The sequence below is a fragment of the Dryobates pubescens genome, chromosome 4, assembly GCF_014839835.1.
Source record: "Dryobates pubescens isolate bDryPub1 chromosome 4, bDryPub1.pri, whole genome shotgun sequence".
NCBI lineage: Eukaryota > Metazoa > Chordata > Aves > Piciformes > Picidae > Dryobates > Dryobates pubescens.
In genome coordinates, this window is record NC_071615.1 from 25,962,038 (window position 1) to 25,978,443 (window position 16,406).

The following is a 16,406-nucleotide window of genomic DNA, read 5'->3' on the forward strand; positions in this document are numbered from 1 at the left end:
GTTGGAAGAGACTTTTGAAATCATCAAGTCCAGCTGCTCACCTGCAGCTCACAATCCCACCACTACTGCTAAACCGCTCCACATCACTCAGCACCACATCCATGCCTTTTTTACATACTTCCAGGGATGGTGAATTCACCACCTCCTTGGGCAACCTGTTCCAGGGCCTGGGAACTCTTTGTCTGAAGAACTTTTTCCTAATATCCAACCTGAACCTCCCCTGGCACAAGCTGAGGCTGTTTCTTCTTGTCCTGTCACTTGCTGCCTGTGAAAAGAACCAACCCTCACCTGCCTCAGCCTCCTTTGAGGGAGTTGTAGAGAGCAGTGAGATGAAATATGGGTATTATTTGCCCAGGAAATGAGTCTTCTCCCATATTCTCCTCATGTTGCTCTGGGATGTACTAAGAAAGCCCAAGAAGTACAAACTTTGAAAATCCTTCATCTAGTTTTTGTTTGTTCACTGTAATTCACGTGCTGGCTAAAGCACATGGAATTGGGAAAAACCTTAAACCCATTGATTTCTCCTTTAATTTTATGGCTAGTGAAGTTTTAAGTCTGGTTTTCCTTCTGCTACCTAAGGTCCAGACTGGTGGTTTTGCTGCATTGCTTCTGCCACAGCTACTCATGGGATAATAGACATTTCCTGCCCAAAGAGTTCCAGTCTGAAACAGATACTTAAAAGGGGTAGTTGTAACCTGGAAGAACTTTAATGCATGATGACTCAACCTTATGACAACCAAAAGCATGATGTTCTTACAGAAATCCACCACCTCCACTCCACCAAACCATCACTTCTTGCAAAGGCAGTGCTTAGCTGAGCTAACTGAGGAAGAGAATGCTGAAGGAAAGCTACAAGAACATAAGAAAAAGGCATCTAGAATGTGAAGGAGGAGGGAAAAGCACAAGGCTTAGCACGGTTAACACCAGTGAGAACAAACTGGGGAAAACCCTGTCCAGCCAGAAGAAATAGTGAGACCTATGTGGCTGTGCCAGATGTGATCTCTTGTTGTATACTTGGAGCTCAGATGAAGGGGAACACCTGGCTGTGATCTGTAGACCACCAGTGTGGTACTGGGGCCAAGTCCAGTGAAGACATTAGTATGGATAGTAGAAGAAACTTCTTGACTGGAAGGGTTCTCAGACACTGGAACAGGCTGCCCAGGGAGGTGGTTTGAGTCCTCACCCCTGGAGGTGTTTCCAAGAGGCAGAGATGTGGTGCGGGGGGACAGGGTTTAGCACCAGCTGTGGTGGAGTTAGAGAATGGTTGGACTTGGTGATCTTGAGGGTCATCCAGCTGAACTGATTCTGTGATTCTATTCTATGATCCTAAGCAGGTGACAGACCTTCACCCCCCTACTTAGATGTGTCCCTCCATGTCTGCAGCACCGTATCCTTCCTCCTGCTGCTGCTTCAGCCTGCTAGAAGCAGCTCCAGCAGCCTGCTCTTTGCAGATTTTCCTTTGAGGACATCTGAATTGAAACCTCTCTGTAGCCTGGACTGGGTGGGGGCTGCTGGGCCAAGAGGAATGGCATGGGGAGGGGGTGGGAGCAGCCCTCAGAGCTTGTCAGCTCCAGGAGCCTGGGCAAGGGTGGTTCTGCTGCAGGCCCTCCTGCCTTGCTGCCGAATCCTGCCCTGTTTTCAGTCAGCCTGGGTGCCGGCCGCGGCCGCCTCTCACAGCCCCACTGCAGGAGGAGTTCCTGTCAACCTTCTTCTGTTCTGTGTTTTTTGCAGGTTGTGGGCTGCTCATTGCAGAAAGATACAGCTGAAAAAGGGTTAGCATCTTTCCATTCCGTTTATGTCCTCAACTTCTAAGATCCTACTGTTGCTTTTTGTTGTTGTTTTCTGCTTTGGGGTTGGTCTTTTTGGTAATGTCAGGCCATGCTCTGCCTGCCTTGGGGAGCTGGAAATTAGAGGGGGAATCAAAAGGCACAAAGTAAGCTCTCACTGCAGGTGCTGCAGGGACAAGAGGTGCTGTTTGATTTACCTGGCTGGACGAGCTCCTCATAATTCAATGGAAAGGGAAGGAGGTTGGATTTGCAGTCTTCTCAGTATGGCCTCACAGAAGCACAGCACAAAATTGCATGAACAGTAGTAAAGAACAGCATGTGGGTGGGTTAAAACCAGCTTATTTTAGCCTGTTGTCATCTGAAAATTGGTTGAGGGTGCTTGGGACTTGCAGCAACATAAATAATTGGTCAGTTTGTGTCTCTCTCCTTTTTGGTTGCCCCTTGCTAACTTGAGCGTTGTAAGGAAGCCAAGCAAACCCAACATGAGCTCAGGAGGCTTAGCAGTAAATACAATGTACCTAACACCAAGTTCTCCTAGCTGCTCTGCAGGTCAAGCTCAAAACTTGTCCCTCAGAGTCTCTCCCTGCCTACAAGATGTTGGTGCTGTCCATGTTGGAAAATTGACCTGGGAAAGCACAGTAGTATAGTGACCAGCTGTTATTTTGCCAGCCTTATCTGCTTGAAAGCTGACTGTTGCTCCAGAGTGGGTGTTTGAGCAGATGTGACTTTGCTGACTGACACCAGTGATGCTCCAGAGGATGCTCAGACAGGAAATTATACCATTGCTGTCTCATTCCTCGGTGTTCCACAGTACAAAGTGTCCAGCTCTGAATGCTCCAAGCAGTGAAGCACACTAGGGGGGAGGAGGCAGCAGCTCATGCTGATGTTACAGCCCTGCTTTGGTGTCTGTGGGGCTTTTCACCCCGCTCATCATAGCTTTGGGGTTTGTTGGTTTTCTCAGTTGATTCTCAGGGGGTTCTTAGTTAACTGGCAACAAGGAGAATTTCTGATGTCAAGAGGGAACTGGACACTGTTTGTCTGTGCCTTTCAGCTTGACAAAATGTTGCTCTTTTCACTCAGATGGTTCATCCAATCATGTTTACAACTACCAGCCATGTGATCATCCCCGGCAGCCTTGTGATAGCTCCTGCCCATGTGTCATTGCCCAGAACTTCTGTGAGAAGTTCTGCCAGTGCAGCTCAGAATGTAAGTAAAACACTTAGAAGCTATCTCCTAAGTTTCTTTCACTGTCCCAGCCCCCAGCTCTGTACTAGCAGCCTGTGTGTGCTGCTGGTAGTGTTTGCAGGAGGAATAAATTGTGTTGGAGTGAGGAGGGAGAACGTGTTCAGTTTAAGTGTCAAATGGTATGAGAACCAGCACTGTGCCCAGGTGGCCAAGAAGGCCACCAGCGTCCTAGCCTGTATCAGCAGGAGTAAGGAAGGGATTGTCCCACTGGACTCAGCACCGGTGAGGCCACACCACGAGTGCTGGGGTCAGTTCTGGGGCCCTCCATCCAGGAAAGACATTGAAGTGCTGGAGAGGTTTTCAAGAAGGGCAACAAAGCTGGTGAAGGGTCTGCAGAACAGGTCTGGTGAGGAGTGGCTGAAGGAACTGGGGTTGCTCAGTCTGGAGAAGAGGAGGCTGGGGGGAGACTTCATTGCTCTCTACAACTTCCTGAAAGGGGGTTGGAGACAGGTGGGGGATGGTCTGTTCTCCCTAGTAACAAGTGATGGGCTGGGAAGAAAGAGCCTCAAGTTGTACCAGGGCAGGTTTAGGTTGGACTTTAGAAGAAATTTTTGACTGAAAGGGTTCTCAAAGACTGGAACAGACTCCCCAGGGAAGTGGTTGAATCCCCATCCTTGGAGGTGTTTCAAAGATGTGGTGAGGGACATGGTCTAGACCCAGATTTGGTGGAGTTGGATAGCAGTTGGACAGGCTGATCTTGAAGGTCTTTTTCAAGCAAAACAAGTCTGTGGGGAGGGATTGCATGCTCAGCTGAATTGTTGACTCTTCACTAGCCACTAAATGAAGCCAGGCACACTGCTCAGGCTGGAAGCTGCAGCAGACCAAAGTAAAGCTGGGGAAGAATTCCCACACAGTACTTCCAAATGTCCTCCACGGGCACCAGATAGTCTGCTGCGCTGTCACCTGCACGGGCTCAGTTTTGCACCCTGCTGTTCTCACCCTTGCCTCTTCTCTTCTCCCCTGTCCCTGTGCAGGCCAGAACAGGTTCCCTGGCTGTCGCTGCAAGGCGCAGTGCAACACGAAGCAGTGCCCCTGCTACCTGGCCGTGCGCGAGTGCGACCCTGACCTCTGCCTCACCTGTGGAGCAGCTGACCACTGGGACAGCAAAAATGTTTCCTGCAAGAACTGCAGCATTCAGAGAGGATCCAAAAAGGTAGGTGGGCAGTTACACCATCTCCAGCCTGCTGCCTTGGGTGTGAGGTGGGATTGCATCTTCCCACTGGGGAAAGGAATTTAGAATCATGGAATCATAGAATCAATAAGGAAAAGACCTCAAAGATCATCAAATCCAACCTGTCACCCAACACCTCATGACTACTAAACCATGGCACCAAGTGCCCCATCCAGTCCCCTCTTGAACACCTCCAGGGACAGTGACTCCACCACCTCTCTGGGCAGCACATCCCAATGACCAATTAGTCTTTCTGTGAAGAACTTTCTCTTCACCTTGAGCCTAAACCTCCCCTGGCACAGCTTGAGACTGTGTCCTCTTGTTCTGGTGCTGGTTGCCTGGGAGAAGAGACCAACCCCCACCTGGCTACAGCCTCCCTTCAGGTAGCTGTAGAGAGCAATAAAGTCTCCCCTGAGCCTCCTCTTCTCCAGGCTAAACAACCCTAGCTCCCTTAGCCTCTCCTCATAGGTGAGAGGTCTCGAGCACAAGCCCTATGGGGAGAGGCTAAAGGAGCTGGGGTTGTTTAGCCTGGAGAAAAGGAGGCTCAGAGGAGACCTGTATTTCTTGGCCTTGGTGCTGTCAAATGGCACAAGAGCAGGAAGGGAAGCTATTGTCAGGCCACTTGAGTCTAGGCGCTGCTAATCTCTGTGTGGTTATGCCCAAGGAGCTGGTGTTTGCTGTGGAGCACTGCAGTAGAACAGCTCTTTTCCCACTCTGCCCAGCATTGGTCAGCCCACACCTGCAGCACTGTGTGAAGTTTTGGTCCCTGCTGTACAAAAAAGATGCAGTGTCCATAGAAGGGCCACAAGAATGAAGAGAGGGCTGGAGGAGCTGCTGTATGAGGAAAGGTTGAGAGATCTGGGTCTGTTCAGCCGTGAGGAGAGAAGGCTTAGGGGGACCTTGTTACCATGTACCAGTACATTAAGGGTGGCTACCAGGACCATGGAGACTCCCTTCTTACAAGGAGTCCCCTGGTAAAGATAAAGGGTGATGGGTACAGGTTACTGCTGGGGAGATTCCCATTGGACTCTGGAAGAAAAATGTTTGCCGTGAGAACAGCCAAGTCCATTGGAATCATCTCCCAAGGGAAGCAGTGGATTCCCTACACTGGACAGTTTTAAGGCTCAGCTTGGCAGGTGCTGGGCCATCTCCTTTCAACTGAACTGTCAGCTAGAAAGCTTGGACCAGATGATCAGTGGGGTCCCTTTCAAGGAATTTCCCTGGTCAGGCTTTGCTTGAGATCTGCATCACAGGCTGCTCTTTGAAGCATTAACTCCTCAGCCTTCCCCTACATCAGCATAAGCAAGTTTGGTTCAGGTGTTGATTCTAACACACAGCTTGTGCAGGATCTGGTTGACTATTCTCAGCCAAGCACTGAGCTGATCAGCACTTGTCTGCAGGCCCTTCAGGTTTGAAATCCCCACTGTGTGTTTTTATATAACATCCTGTCCTGGTTTCAGCTGGAGCAGAGTTAATTTTCTCCCTGACAGCTGGTTCAGTGCCATGTTTTGGGTTCTGTATGAGAAGAGCATCGATAACACGCTGATGTTTGGGTTGTTGCTGAGCAGCACTTATCCTAAGTTAAGGGGGGGGGGGTTCAGTTTCCCATGCTCTGCCAGCCAGGAGGTGCTCAGGAAGCTGGGAGGGAGCATGGACAGGACACCTGTCCCCAAGTAGCAATGGGGATATTCCATACAGCATATAAGCTGGGAGGGGCAGATGAGTGGGTGGTGAGAACTGCTTGCCTTGGGTTTTATTTCTCTTTCTTTTTGTTCTCTTCATTATGATGCTGATTATATTTTACTTCAGTTATGAAACTGTGCTTAGGAAGAAAGAGGGTGGTGAGACACTGGAAAAGGTTGCCTGGGGAAGTTGTGGATGCAGGGCCAGGTTGGATGAGGCCTTGAGCAAACTGGTCTAGTGTCCCTGCCCAAGGCAGGGGAGTTGGAACTAGATGATCTTTAAGGTCCCTTCCAACCCAAACCATTCTGTGATTCTCATCTCCACTGGGAGCAGAGGAGCAGCTGCGTGGTGCTTGGCTGTGGGCTGGGGTTAAACCAGGACACTCTTATTTCAAGCTTGAACTAAAATTTGTGTTAGGTTGCAAGTGCCTCATGTGGTTTGTCTCTCCCATACGACTGCTGACCCACAAGCTGGGATTTTAGTGGGTGTTTGAAGAAGACAGGAGTTGGCGTTTGCACATTTCATTAAGTGAGGCAATTAAAACCCAACCAACCAACTAAACAGCCCACCCCAAATCTGAGCCAGGTATGTCTCAATGGTCCTTTTTTCTCTCTCCCAGCACTTGCTGTTGGCACCTTCAGACGTGGCAGGCTGGGGAATTTTCATCAAAGATCCTGTGCAGAAGAATGAATTCATCTCTGAGTACTGTGGTGAGGTAAGGGTGGAGAGCACTGGTCAGCTGAGTTGGTGAAGTCATGTGTTGGAGCTGTGTGTCACGTTGAGGCAGAGAGGTGTGACCAGCTAAGGTACAGCTGCTGCTGCCAGAGGCTCCAAACCCAGCAGCCAGATGGCTGCAGTGCCACCAAAAATGAGGTTCCTTGCAAGAGCAAGAGGCTGGAGTGGTCGTTTGGCCCTGGAGGGGACTTCAGTGCAGACGTGCCTAGAATTCTGTGCAGAGCCATGTAGGAGAGCACTAAAATTCAGCAGGCTTCCTCCAAGTTAAATTCTGTCACAGTGAACCCCTGCGTTGGGAGTGCAGCCTCCCTTGTGAGAACTGACTCCTGCTTTCCTTCTGCTCTCCAAGAACTTCTTTATGCTCAGAGCAAACCAGGGGCCATTGATGAGCACTGGAGGCTCCCTGAAAATGGAGCTTTTTGCCCTGAATATTTTCAGCCCCAGAGAATAAAAGCCCTACCTTTCTTTCAGAGGTCATAGAATCATAGAACCGTTTAGGCTGGAAAAGCCCCTGTGAGGTCATCAAGCCCAACCATCAACCATGGCCATTAAACCATGTCCCATGTCCAGGTGCCATATCAGCACATTTCTTGGAGTACCTCCAGGGATGGTGACTCCACCACCCTCCTGGGCAGCCTGTCCCAATGCCTAACCACTCTTGCAACAAAGAAGTTTTTCCCAATCTCCAACCTAAACCTCCCCTGGCACAATTTCAGGCCATTCCCTCTCAATCTGTCACCTGATAGTAGGGAGAAGATCCTGACCCCCACCTCACTCCATTCAGGGGATTGTACAGAGCAGTGAGGTCTCCCCTGGGGTTTGGGACCTTAAGCTGGTATGGACAGAAGAGGGAAGAGGAGCTCTCTTGCTCTCTTTCACAAGTGCTCTTTCTTCCAGATTATTTCTCAGGATGAGGCAGACAGAAGAGGCAAAGTGTATGACAAATACATGTGCAGCTTTCTCTTCAACTTGAACAACGGTACGGACCCACACCTCACAGCCCTGCCCCAGCAGCAGCACACATCCCACAGGTGGTGGGGTTAGCAGGCCCCTCTGGGGATCATCCAGTCCACCTCCCCTGCTGAAGCAGTCACCCACAGCAGTTTGCCCAGGATCACAATGTCCAGATGGGTTTGGAATACCTCCAGAGGAGACTCCACAGCCTCTCTGGGCAGCCTGCTCCGGGGCTCTGGCAGGTTTGGGCAGCCCTCTTTGTTTGCAGGCTGCAGGGAGGGGTTAGGAATTTTCCTCAGCTCATCCTTTCCCAGCAGCCTGTGGATGCCCAGTCTTGAGAGCCGGTGCTTATTTTGTTCCCTAGGTGCCAGTCAGCTAGAGAGCAGCCACAGAGCCTGGGACCAGCCATGATGAGCTGAGTAGAAGTAGAATTAATGGAGTAAAATGCTGTGCAAGCACCAAGTCAGGCAGCCCAAAGAATGTAAAAGGCTCACTGGGAATTGCCTGGAACAGTTTCATTAGCTTTTAAATATTTATTTATTTAAATTAGGAGTGAGGTCTGATGGTAGCTCTGTGGGGAGTGAGTGGGCCATGCCAGCACAGAGGTGTGGCAAAGAGGAAAACCCAGCCTGCAGCGTGTCAGGTGTGGAGCAGCAGGAAAGATTGGAAAGGAGTTAAAGCTGTTCGGTCAGCATTGCCCTCGGTGTGCTCATGGAGCTTGTCCCTGGGAAGTAAAGGCAGGGAAGCTCCAAAGGAGAAGGCAGGGCAGTGCTGCTGTGGCAGAAGGTAAATGCAAGGTCGCTGTGGGGCAGCCAGGAGTATTTGGAGCCCTCCAGAAACCAGAGCCAGCCCTTCCTTGGGGGGGGAGCTGGGCAGTTATCTTTGCCAGCCACTCCAACCCAAGCACACTGGGGGTTAAACACAAAAGCTGTTTCCTAGGTGACCTCTCCATCACCTGTGGGGTTTGTTGTTTTTCTTCCCCCCCTTCAGATTTTGTGGTTGATGCAACACGCAAGGGCAACAAAATCCGATTTGCAAACCATTCAGTAAATCCCAACTGCTATGCAAAAGGTAAGCGCTGCACTGGCGGGGCTGGTGGGGCGGGAGGTGGTGCTGCAGGGCTGGTGCTGCAGCCTCTTGCTAACGCAGGTTCTTCCCAACAGTGATGATGGTTAATGGCGACCACAGGATAGGAATCTTTGCTAAAAGAGCCATTCAGACTGGTGAAGAACTGTTCTTTGACTACAGGTGGGCAGATGGCTTTTGTTACCCCTCCCTGGCATGGTCTGGTTAGCTGTTAGCTCGGGGGCTGTGCCTGTCTCCTCCCCCCCAGCTGAGGAGCTCAGAGCCCCTGGCATTTGGGTTTTAAGCCATAGTCAGACTGACTTGAGCAAAGCAGCAGGGTAAGGACCCTGCAAACTTAGAACTGCAGCTTGTAGAGGGAAGGTTCGGTGACAGCTGGGGACAGACCTGCATGTTAAACTTTTATCTGGTGGGGCTAACTAGGGACCAGGGTGGGTTGTCTCCCCCATCACTCAGAAATGGGCAAGAGGCGTTCCTGTGTTACTACAGAGGAGGGCTTGTAGGGCTGTGGTGATGCTGTTTTCTCAATCTTTCCCCTCAAGTGAAGAAAGTCAGCTGTCTGGTGAGGACACTGCCTCAGCCAGCCCTGGCAAGTGCAGCTGCTTTCCTCTAGCTAAGCTGAACTTCAGCATTGTGAGAGCCAAGGCAAAACAAGGGAGCTGTCAGCATTTTGCTCCCTCTTGGTCGCTCCCCTGCAAGCAGGTTTTGGGGCAGTCAGTGTTCTATGATTCCCACCAGGACTAAAGGCCCCAGCTTGTGAGGGAACACTGGGGAAAGAAGTCTGAGAGTGCTGCCCCGTCAGAGCAGGCTGCCAGGGCCAGCAGCACGGCTTCTCACCTGGGGGGTTCTGGTTTTAATTTCAGATATAGCCAAGCTGATGCCCTCAAGTACGTGGGCATTGAAAGAGAAATGGAAATCCCTTGACACCAGCTACCTCCTCTTTTAAAGAAAGAAACAAACAGCTGCCTTATCTTCAGGAATTTCGAGTACTGTGGGCAAGTTCCGAGCGCTGACGAGCGATGCAATTTGAAAGCCTGTATTTGCAAAGTACTGTAACAGTTAATTTATAGTAACAAAGTTTGACAAGAAACAAACCAACTTTTTATTGCCTTCTCACCAGCTGCAAAGTGTTTTGTACCGATGAACTTTTGCAATAAGGGTGTGGTACATTTTTCAACCTTGAATAAAGGATACTTGAACTTCTTCATTTTCACTGTGAGCGAGCCGGGGCTTTGTGTCAGCCAGGGCAGGAAAGCAAGGGCAATGGGTCCTGTAACTCCACACACATCCACTTCCCTTGGTTCAGGCCACATCTAAGAAAGATTCATGTGAAGGTGTAAACAGGGTAGGAGACCTCAGGCTGCATATGAACTTCAGCATGAAGCACCAAGGTACAACTCTTGGTCGTGCAGCTCTCATGAATCATAGAACTGTTTAGGCTGGACAAGCCCTCTACGATCATAGAGTCTGTCACCCACTGCCAACATGGCCACTAAACCATGTCCCTGTGGACCATGCCCACAGGTTTCTAGAACACCTCCAGGGATGGTGACTGACCACCTCCCTGGGGAGCCTGTTCCAGTGCCTAACAACTCTTGCAAGGAAGAAAGTTTTCCTAATAAACCCTTGGTAGGAAGCTTCAGGCACATTTGCTGAAGTGATGGCTACAGTTTAGAATCTCTGCAGCCAACCTCACGTCTGTCTGTAGCAGCTGCACTGAAGTTGTATTTCTGTCCATTAGCATTCAGTGGGAGGGGAAAAGGGTCTCCCTTCAAGAAAAACCCAAACCCAAACAGACCAGCTGCAATTTCTGGCACAAACCTGACTGTCCAGACAGTTGTGGTATGAGGCACCAAGCCAGGAAGTGTTCAAGGCCAGGTTAGATGAGGTCAAGAGCAAGCGGGTCTAGTGGAAGGTGTCCCTGCCCATGGCAGAGGGGATAAACTAGATGATCTTTAAGGTCCCTTCCAAGCCAAACCATTCTGTGAATGTGTAAGGTTTGCTTGTAGCTGCCTGTTAGCTTCAGGTGCCAGAGCTCTCTTCACTGTTCACTCAGCATGGAAATAACACAGACAAGGACAGAGTCCCAGCATGGTGGGGGTTGGAAGGGACCTCTGGAGCTCATCCAGTTCAACCCCCAGGCTATAACAGGGTCACCTGCAGCAGGTTGCCGATGATCACAATGCCCAGGGGGTGGTGAAATCTCCAGAGGAGACTCCACAACCTGCCTGAGCAGCCTGCTCCAGGGCTCCATCACCCTCACAGCAAAGAAATTCTTCCTGCATTCCAGGTTGTGTCCATTGCCCTGCCACTGGGCAAACGCTGCTGTGGCAGCCAAGGCCCATTTCACAGATGTGTAACAAACACCAAACACCCTGAAAAGAACAGAACTAAACCTGATCAAGGGATACAGACATAGCAACACTCCAGAGTTTTAATTCCCATCACAGCTCACATTTCAGGACTCACCTTTAGGATCATACTCAGTTTTCTGTTCCAGTCAAAGTAAAGGGCAGCCCAAAGCCCAAGTTAGTCAGGGCAGCCCTTAAGTAAAGGTGATGCATTTTACAGTGCACCATTAAAACCAGCTCCAGTTTCAGCTGAGCAAGCAGTGCCAGCTCTATTCCAAGTGTTCTCCGGTGTTTCTCTGGTGCGGTCATCCTGCTCAAAGCACAGCCCCTGCCTCCTGCCAAAGCAGTAACCTGCACTCACCGCAGTGCTGCTCACTCCCTGTCCCGGTGCCGGTTTCTTGAGCCTGCTGCAAGCCCCAGGAGCCAGGGAGAAAGAGGCACAGCGACACGAGTTTCTCTGGCTCTCATAACCATTATACCTCTTTATTTACATTTAGAAAGGTTAAAGTCGTGAAACTCAAAACGATAAAACCAGCTGCGACTTGTACAGAAACCTTTTTAATTCCTTTGTTTTATTTATCACACATTAAAAAATGAAACACACTATACAAATGGGGTTTCATAGCAGAGTACACATGGCTCCATTCAGACTCGCTCTCCAAGTGCTGCCAAACATTTCAGCTCTAGCCAATGTATTGATTTAGATGCAGTAGCATGCAACCCTGGGAGGAGAAGGGTTTTGGTTCCTCTCTCTTCTTAAATTAGGTTAAATGGCATCGGTGTCCGTATTTACATACTTGAAATGTATCAATCCTGAGCAGTTCTGATGTAAGCCTGAGACTGGCTGATGGGAGTCCTGGTCTCAGTCAGTAAAAAGGGAGGTCCAAATGGCAGCAGGGTGGCTGCTATGAAGTTCGGTGGCGTTGGTTCTTCCCGTCACATACCTAGTCGCTGGGCGTCACACAGTCAAGTCATTGCTAAGGAAAACGTTAAGCCAGGTAACTGTAGGTGTCCTTCTCCCCATCCACACGCTCCAAGTACTCCTTCTCAATCAGAATGTCGATGCATTTCTGTGGGACAAACACAGGTGAACAGGAGGATGCAGGGCTACCACCTGGAAGGCTTTTGGCCACCCAATATCCAGGGCAGGCAGAGGATGGGATCAGGTGAAGGGCACAGACCATCGCTCTCCTGTTTCTGACCCTATCCCAGCAGGGTACCTCATTACCCACCTGCATCCTCTGGGACCTATGCAAGATGGTCCTGCTCTGACAGGGGGGTTGGACTAGATGATATCCAGAGGTCCCTTCCAGCTCCTACCATTCTATGATACCCCACCAAACTGCACCATACAGAGCAGAGACTGGGAGAGTAACTGCTCAGTGTGCTGAGCAACTCCATTGCAAGCCAATGAAGACCTAAACCAAGCTGCTTACTGTAAGGTTACTAATGACAGTAACTGGCTGCCTGCTTCACAACCTGACTGGGAGCAGCACTTCCATCACTGGTGCCAGTTCTGTGCAGTTGCTCTCCACTGCCTGGTGGATGTAAAAGTCACTGGTAAGACCACTTAGAAGTGATGAGTTCTGCACAATGCCCCCCATCCCAACACTGCTGTTCTAGGAGGGAGGGGGAAACTATTCTAGTGAGGGAGGTGGCTCACAAGCAGTGATACTCCCACAGCTGGAAAACCAGGAACAAGAGGGGAGCCTGGAGCAGAGGCTGCTGTGAGCTGGCACTGAAGATGCCATCAAGTTGCTATTTTACCACTGCCAACCGTACGAAACATGCATGTTACCCTATAGCAGTACTGGTGATTAAAGTATTTCCTACTTATTTACAACCCCTCCTTACCCATCCCATCTCCTCAGCTCCCCTTTTGAATTCAGAAGTGTGCTTTTTGTCTCTCACCTCCTGGAACATGGGTTCGGAGATGTGGTTCTCACATACCTTAATGACTGGAACTCGTGGCTTGAACCTTGAGGACAGCTGTGTTAGCACTTCTCCGAGCAGTTGCTGGTGTTTTAGAACCTTCCTCATTTTCATGATTCTCACAATAGCAGCCTGCACAGCAAAGTCAGAGAGGTGTGCCTTAGGAGCTGACTCCTTGTCCTTCTGGATAAAGCCATTTTATTGCCCTGGCAGATGAGGCCTGCTGGTGCAAAACCATCATTGCAGCAGACCTCAGAAGCAGGTGGGCAGAAGCCTGCCTACAAATGCCAACCACTGTAAAGCTCTCAGAGCTCCAGTTCTGTGTAGCAGCAGTCAGCAGAAAGGGTTTGGACACAGGGAGACACATAAATTGGGAACTACTCTGCTTACAAGCAGTGCTAACAATAGCACCCACTAGGACCAAGAGCAACATGAAACCACTCAAAGAGCACAAAACCTCGGTTACATATTTCACTTTACTGCCACACTCTCCTGGTAGTACATTGGAATTTCCTTCCCTGCTCCTTTGCTTCTCAAGTAGATTTGAAATGACATCACTAAAAGACTTAGTAATAAGATTCTCCTAAAGCTGACAGGAAAGCCTGGGATGCATAAAGAAGACTGGGGGAGGTTCTTCTTCCATGCTACTCTGCCATAAATGAGGCTACATCTGATGTATTGTGTCCAGTTCTGGGCTCCCCAGTTCAAAAGGGACAGGAAACTACTGCAGACAGTCATGGAGAGAACACAAAGACGCTGAGGGCCCTGGAGCATTGCTGTGAGGAGGAAAGGCTGAAAGCCCTGAGGCTATTTAGCCTGGAGAAGAGCAGCCTGAGAGGGAATCTTCTCAATGCTCAGCAAGAGCTAGAGGGTAGGGGGCAAGAGGATGGGGCTAGACTCTTCTCGGCATTGCCCATTGATAGGACATGTGGCAGAACCCAGAAGTTTCATCTAAACACAAGGAAAGCTACTTTGGTGTGAGGGTGCTGGAGCTCTGCAGCAGGCTGCCCAGAGGGGCTGTGGAGTCTCCTTCTCTGGAAAGATTCCAAACTCGCCAGGACGTTGTGATCCTGGGCAGCCTGCTGTGGGTGACCCTGCCCATGGCAGAGGGTTGGAACTAGATCTCCAGAGTTCCTTTTACCCCCAGTCTGTGATTCTGTGTAAGCACTGATAACTTCATGCTACTGAGTCTTCACTCCAGAACTGCTGAGTTGTGCATCCATGAAATGCTACAGCCATCTACATGATGGTAGAACAGGATGAACAGTGCCACAGACTCATAGAATGGGTAAAGATCCTCTCATTCCAACCCCCTGCCATAGGGAGGGCCATCTTCCACTAGCCCAGCTTGCTCCAGGCCCCATCCAACCTGGCCTTGAACACTTCTCCAGGCTTGGAGCCTCTACAACTCCCCATCCTAACACACCTTTCTCCCTGTTGTGTTTCAGAATCCAAACACCTTTAAGAACGCTGTAGATACATTTTAGCTCCCCCAGAGTGTTCTGCAATGGCATGTTGATACAAGACAACCCCAGGGAACTTCATTGAAGGGTCACACAGCTGCAGGTCTAAGTTGATAGCCCAGCAGTGTTCTGCTAGACAAGTCACCTGGATCAGTAGTTTCCTATCTTCCTCTATATTTTTATGTGTAGTTTCCTGCTCCTGCTTCTGTTCAGTCTTCATTGGCACATTGATGTTGACCCTTAACTTTTTGCTGCAAAGAGAAACAGGTGTTATTTTTAATCCATTATTTATTAATAAAGCAACTAGCCTGCTTACAAACACCCCCCCACCAAACCTCCCCCCGCTACAAACAGCAAACTAAACCCAATGCCAAAGTAAATGCCACCCCACCACAGCTATTTACAACTAGCATAGGTGAGTGTTCTCAAGACCAGGTACTGTGTCACCAGCTGAATGAGCCTGCTGGCCCCACTGGGAAATGCTGCAGTGGAGAGGGGATCTCATTTTTTCACCAGTTCTGTGTGTCACAAACTGGGACCCATCAAGCCACACAGTGCAGTGATGCTGAGCTCTTTCCACCCCCACATTAACCTCACCAACCATGAATTCTCTAACCTTTAATTATTGGTCAAGGAGGGGAGAAAACAGGAATAGAATAGAATAGAATAGAATAGAATAGAATAGAATAGAATAGAATAGAATAGAATAGAATAGAATAGAATAGAATAGAATAGAATAGAATAGAATAGAATAGAATAAATGAAACCAGGTTGGAAAAGACCTTTGAGATCATCGAGTACAACCTATCACCTAACACTATCTAATCAACTAAACCATGACACCAAGCACCCCAGAGAGTGAAGTACAGGGAAAGGTTTTAAAATGCTTCTTGCACTTGAGATGTTATCTTCAGGAAGCACTGAACTCCTCACTGGATTTATGTGTGTTTATGTCCATGCTCTGGTAAGCTTGATAAACAGTCACCACAGCTTGAAACACAGAGTGCTGAAAGCAGTGCTGGCTAAAGCAGGCAATAAAAGCTACTGAAAATCATGCTGATTAACTCCTCCAATCCCCACACGCTCTGAAGTGCTATAATGAGCCTGCTGGTCTTCTTCACCTTGTCTCCAGCTGGATGAACATTTTGCCATGGTCAAACTCTGCCCAAATTCACGGGTTGAAATAATAAAAAAGGGGGCAACTTCTGTCCCTGAGCTAAACTCTCCTTTGTTAACACACTGCTGCCCACCTCTCCTACCCCACCAAAATGCAGGCTGATTAATCCACTTTGATTAGTGTAACTGCTGGTGCTGCACTTGCACTGAGGTCCACACAGGCAATGCTCCCAGTGCCCCACGCAGTGAAGCTGCTGAGCACAGTGTCACCAGCCTGTCCCCAGGAAAAAGCAGCAGACAAAGTTTGCAGCATCTCCCAACACAGTTAAAATGTCTTCTGAGGCTTGTTCAGCTAACTTTCACCTTCTCCCTCCCCAAGAGCAGCAACCTGCCCTTTTAAGCATTGAAATGGATGTCAGAGACACAGGAGGCAGAAAGCAGGCAGTTCACTTTTGTCAGGAGGTCAGGCTGAGTTACTGGGAGGGACAAGCTGGAGCCAAGGAGGAGCAGCTTTGGCCTTTGCTGGCCACCGTGCACTCCTGGAGCCTCATAAAATGAGCATTCTGCTGAGTGCAAGGCACACACCTCAGTCAAGGCCAGCATAGTTTCTTACCAGAAATAAACTCTAAAAGAACAAAACAAGAACCAAGAAACCAAAGGACACAGAAAGGTATGCCTAGGCCTTGACTGACGTCATGACAAAGTCAGAGAGCTGACCGGTAACCAAGCCCCTCCTTTCGCTGGGACACCTCGGATCTGTACTTGAACTGGCACTGGGACCCTGGAGCTTTCATGCCAGGTAGATTTTACCCAGATTCTGAGACCAGAGGAGGAGGCTGCTACCCATCAGACACAAGTGATGTATGCTGCTGAAGGGTCTCCTTAC

General features: G+C 49.5%; 2 protein-coding genes across 5 annotated transcripts in view; one reads left to right on the forward strand and one right to left on the reverse strand.

Moving 5' to 3' along the window:
* Positions 1-9,886, forward strand: part of EZH2 (enhancer of zeste 2 polycomb repressive complex 2 subunit) — a 43,924-nt gene extending 34,038 nt beyond the window's left edge. For all 4 annotated transcript variants that reach the window (XM_054160966.1, XM_054160967.1, XM_054160969.1 and 1 more), the window contains exons 13-20: positions 1,732-1,772; positions 2,868-2,993; positions 4,007-4,185; positions 6,506-6,601; positions 7,519-7,600; positions 8,566-8,646; positions 8,739-8,823; positions 9,522-9,886. In XM_054160966.1, coding sequence (XP_054016941.1) covers positions 1,732-1,772; positions 2,868-2,993; positions 4,007-4,185; positions 6,506-6,601; positions 7,519-7,600; positions 8,566-8,646; positions 8,739-8,823; positions 9,522-9,582 — 751 coding nt within the window. In that variant the 3' untranslated portion in view covers positions 9,583-9,886. The remainder of the gene's footprint in view (positions 1-1,731; positions 1,773-2,867; positions 2,994-4,006; positions 4,186-6,505; positions 6,602-7,518; positions 7,601-8,565; positions 8,647-8,738; positions 8,824-9,521) is intronic.
* A 1,566-nt stretch (positions 9,887-11,452) lies between these two features.
* CUL1 (cullin 1) overlaps positions 11,453-16,406 on the reverse strand; it is a 50,079-nt gene continuing 45,125 nt past the window's right edge. Inside the window, exons 20-22 of the mRNA XM_054160971.1 lie at positions 14,550-14,655; positions 12,960-13,073; positions 11,453-12,079 (exon numbers count right to left, since the gene is read on the reverse strand). Of these exons, the coding sequence (XP_054016946.1) occupies positions 11,999-12,079; positions 12,960-13,073; positions 14,550-14,655 (301 nt within the window). The 3' untranslated portion in view covers positions 11,453-11,998. The remainder of the gene's footprint in view (positions 12,080-12,959; positions 13,074-14,549; positions 14,656-16,406) is intronic.